General features: G+C 38.6%; 1 protein-coding gene across 1 annotated transcript in view; it reads left to right on the forward strand.

Moving 5' to 3' along the window:
* The window catches only part of UBN2 (ubinuclein 2), a gene marked incomplete at its 5' end in the record, with an annotated part of 43,160 nt that overhangs the window by 5,570 nt on the left and 36,486 nt on the right, over window positions 1-1,104 (forward strand). Inside the window, one exon of the mRNA XM_009077585.1 lies at window positions 364-465. Coding sequence (XP_009075833.1) covers window positions 364-465 — 102 coding nt within the window. The remainder of the gene's footprint in view (window positions 1-363; window positions 466-1,104) is intronic.

The following is a 1,104-nucleotide window of genomic DNA, read 5'->3' on the forward strand; positions in this document are numbered from 1 at the left end:
TATCAATATTGTGCCTTGTAATGACGCTTTCTAAATTTTCCCAGCCCTTCTTCCACTAACAGTACTATTGTGTTTTAAAACCATAGGGCAGTGAAACATCTCTAGAATAGATGTTAGGAAAATCTTGGTCATGCAGGTGGTTAGTGAATACCTTTCAGGGATGATTCTGGTGAGACATGTTTGCCAGAACTCATTCCTAGGTGCAAGTTTTCATTAGTTGTCTAGACCGTCTTCAAGGAAGCATCCCGAAGAGCACAACTGCTAATTCATTGAATGAATATTCCTCCAGTGCCTTGTGTTTTGTAGGCTTTAGTCCGTTGCTTTCACATTTCCTAAGTGATGTGATGCTTGCTCTGTTTTCAGGGTGGAAAGCCCCACAAACATCGGAAAGATCGTCTGCAGGACCTGATTGATATAGGTTATGGTTACGATGAAACTGACCCTTTCATTGATAACTCTGAAGCGGTAAGTAAGCCTCAGCAAAGCAGTAAGAAGTAATAAGACAATGCTGAATTTTTTGATACAGAAGAAAGGTAAGGGGAAATACCTTGTGCTTGTGTATAACTGATGTGGATCCCAAGGACATACTGCTTTGGGAGTCCAGTGAATTAGTGTGTTTATAGTCTCGTTCAGATGTCATTGTGCACTACAAGGATTAACAGAGCTGTTCTAGATCAGAGAATTTTCCAGCTTTAGAAATTAAGTTTTTCTAATTTGTTCCCTTCATTTACTGTTGACTGAAATGACACTGACTCTGTTTAGTTACTTGTACTAGCTCTCTGGGTTATTAGTGGATTACTGGTGTGAGGTTTCCTGCATTATATCTGGAAGCTATTCTGCTCTTAAAAACCAGTAAGAATGGGATGGTTATTCTAAAATTTCACTGAATATGTCTGAAAAATTTGAGATAAACTAGGCTGGTTGAACAGTAGGATATTACAGCTTACTTTGTCTGAGTATTTTTTCAGAAACAAAAACACATCTCAAGGTAAAAGAAAGGTGGTAGTTGGTGCCGGCAGTATCCAGGATATCGGGAGGTTTATAAGAGTATTTGAAGATCTCTTGGGGGTGATATATGAAATTATGAATATGACAAAGCATGGA

Source organism: Acanthisitta chloris, unplaced genomic scaffold (genome assembly GCF_000695815.1).
Source record: "Acanthisitta chloris isolate BGI_N310 unplaced genomic scaffold, ASM69581v1 scaffold23186, whole genome shotgun sequence".
Lineage (NCBI taxonomy): Eukaryota > Metazoa > Chordata > Aves > Passeriformes > Acanthisittidae > Acanthisitta > Acanthisitta chloris.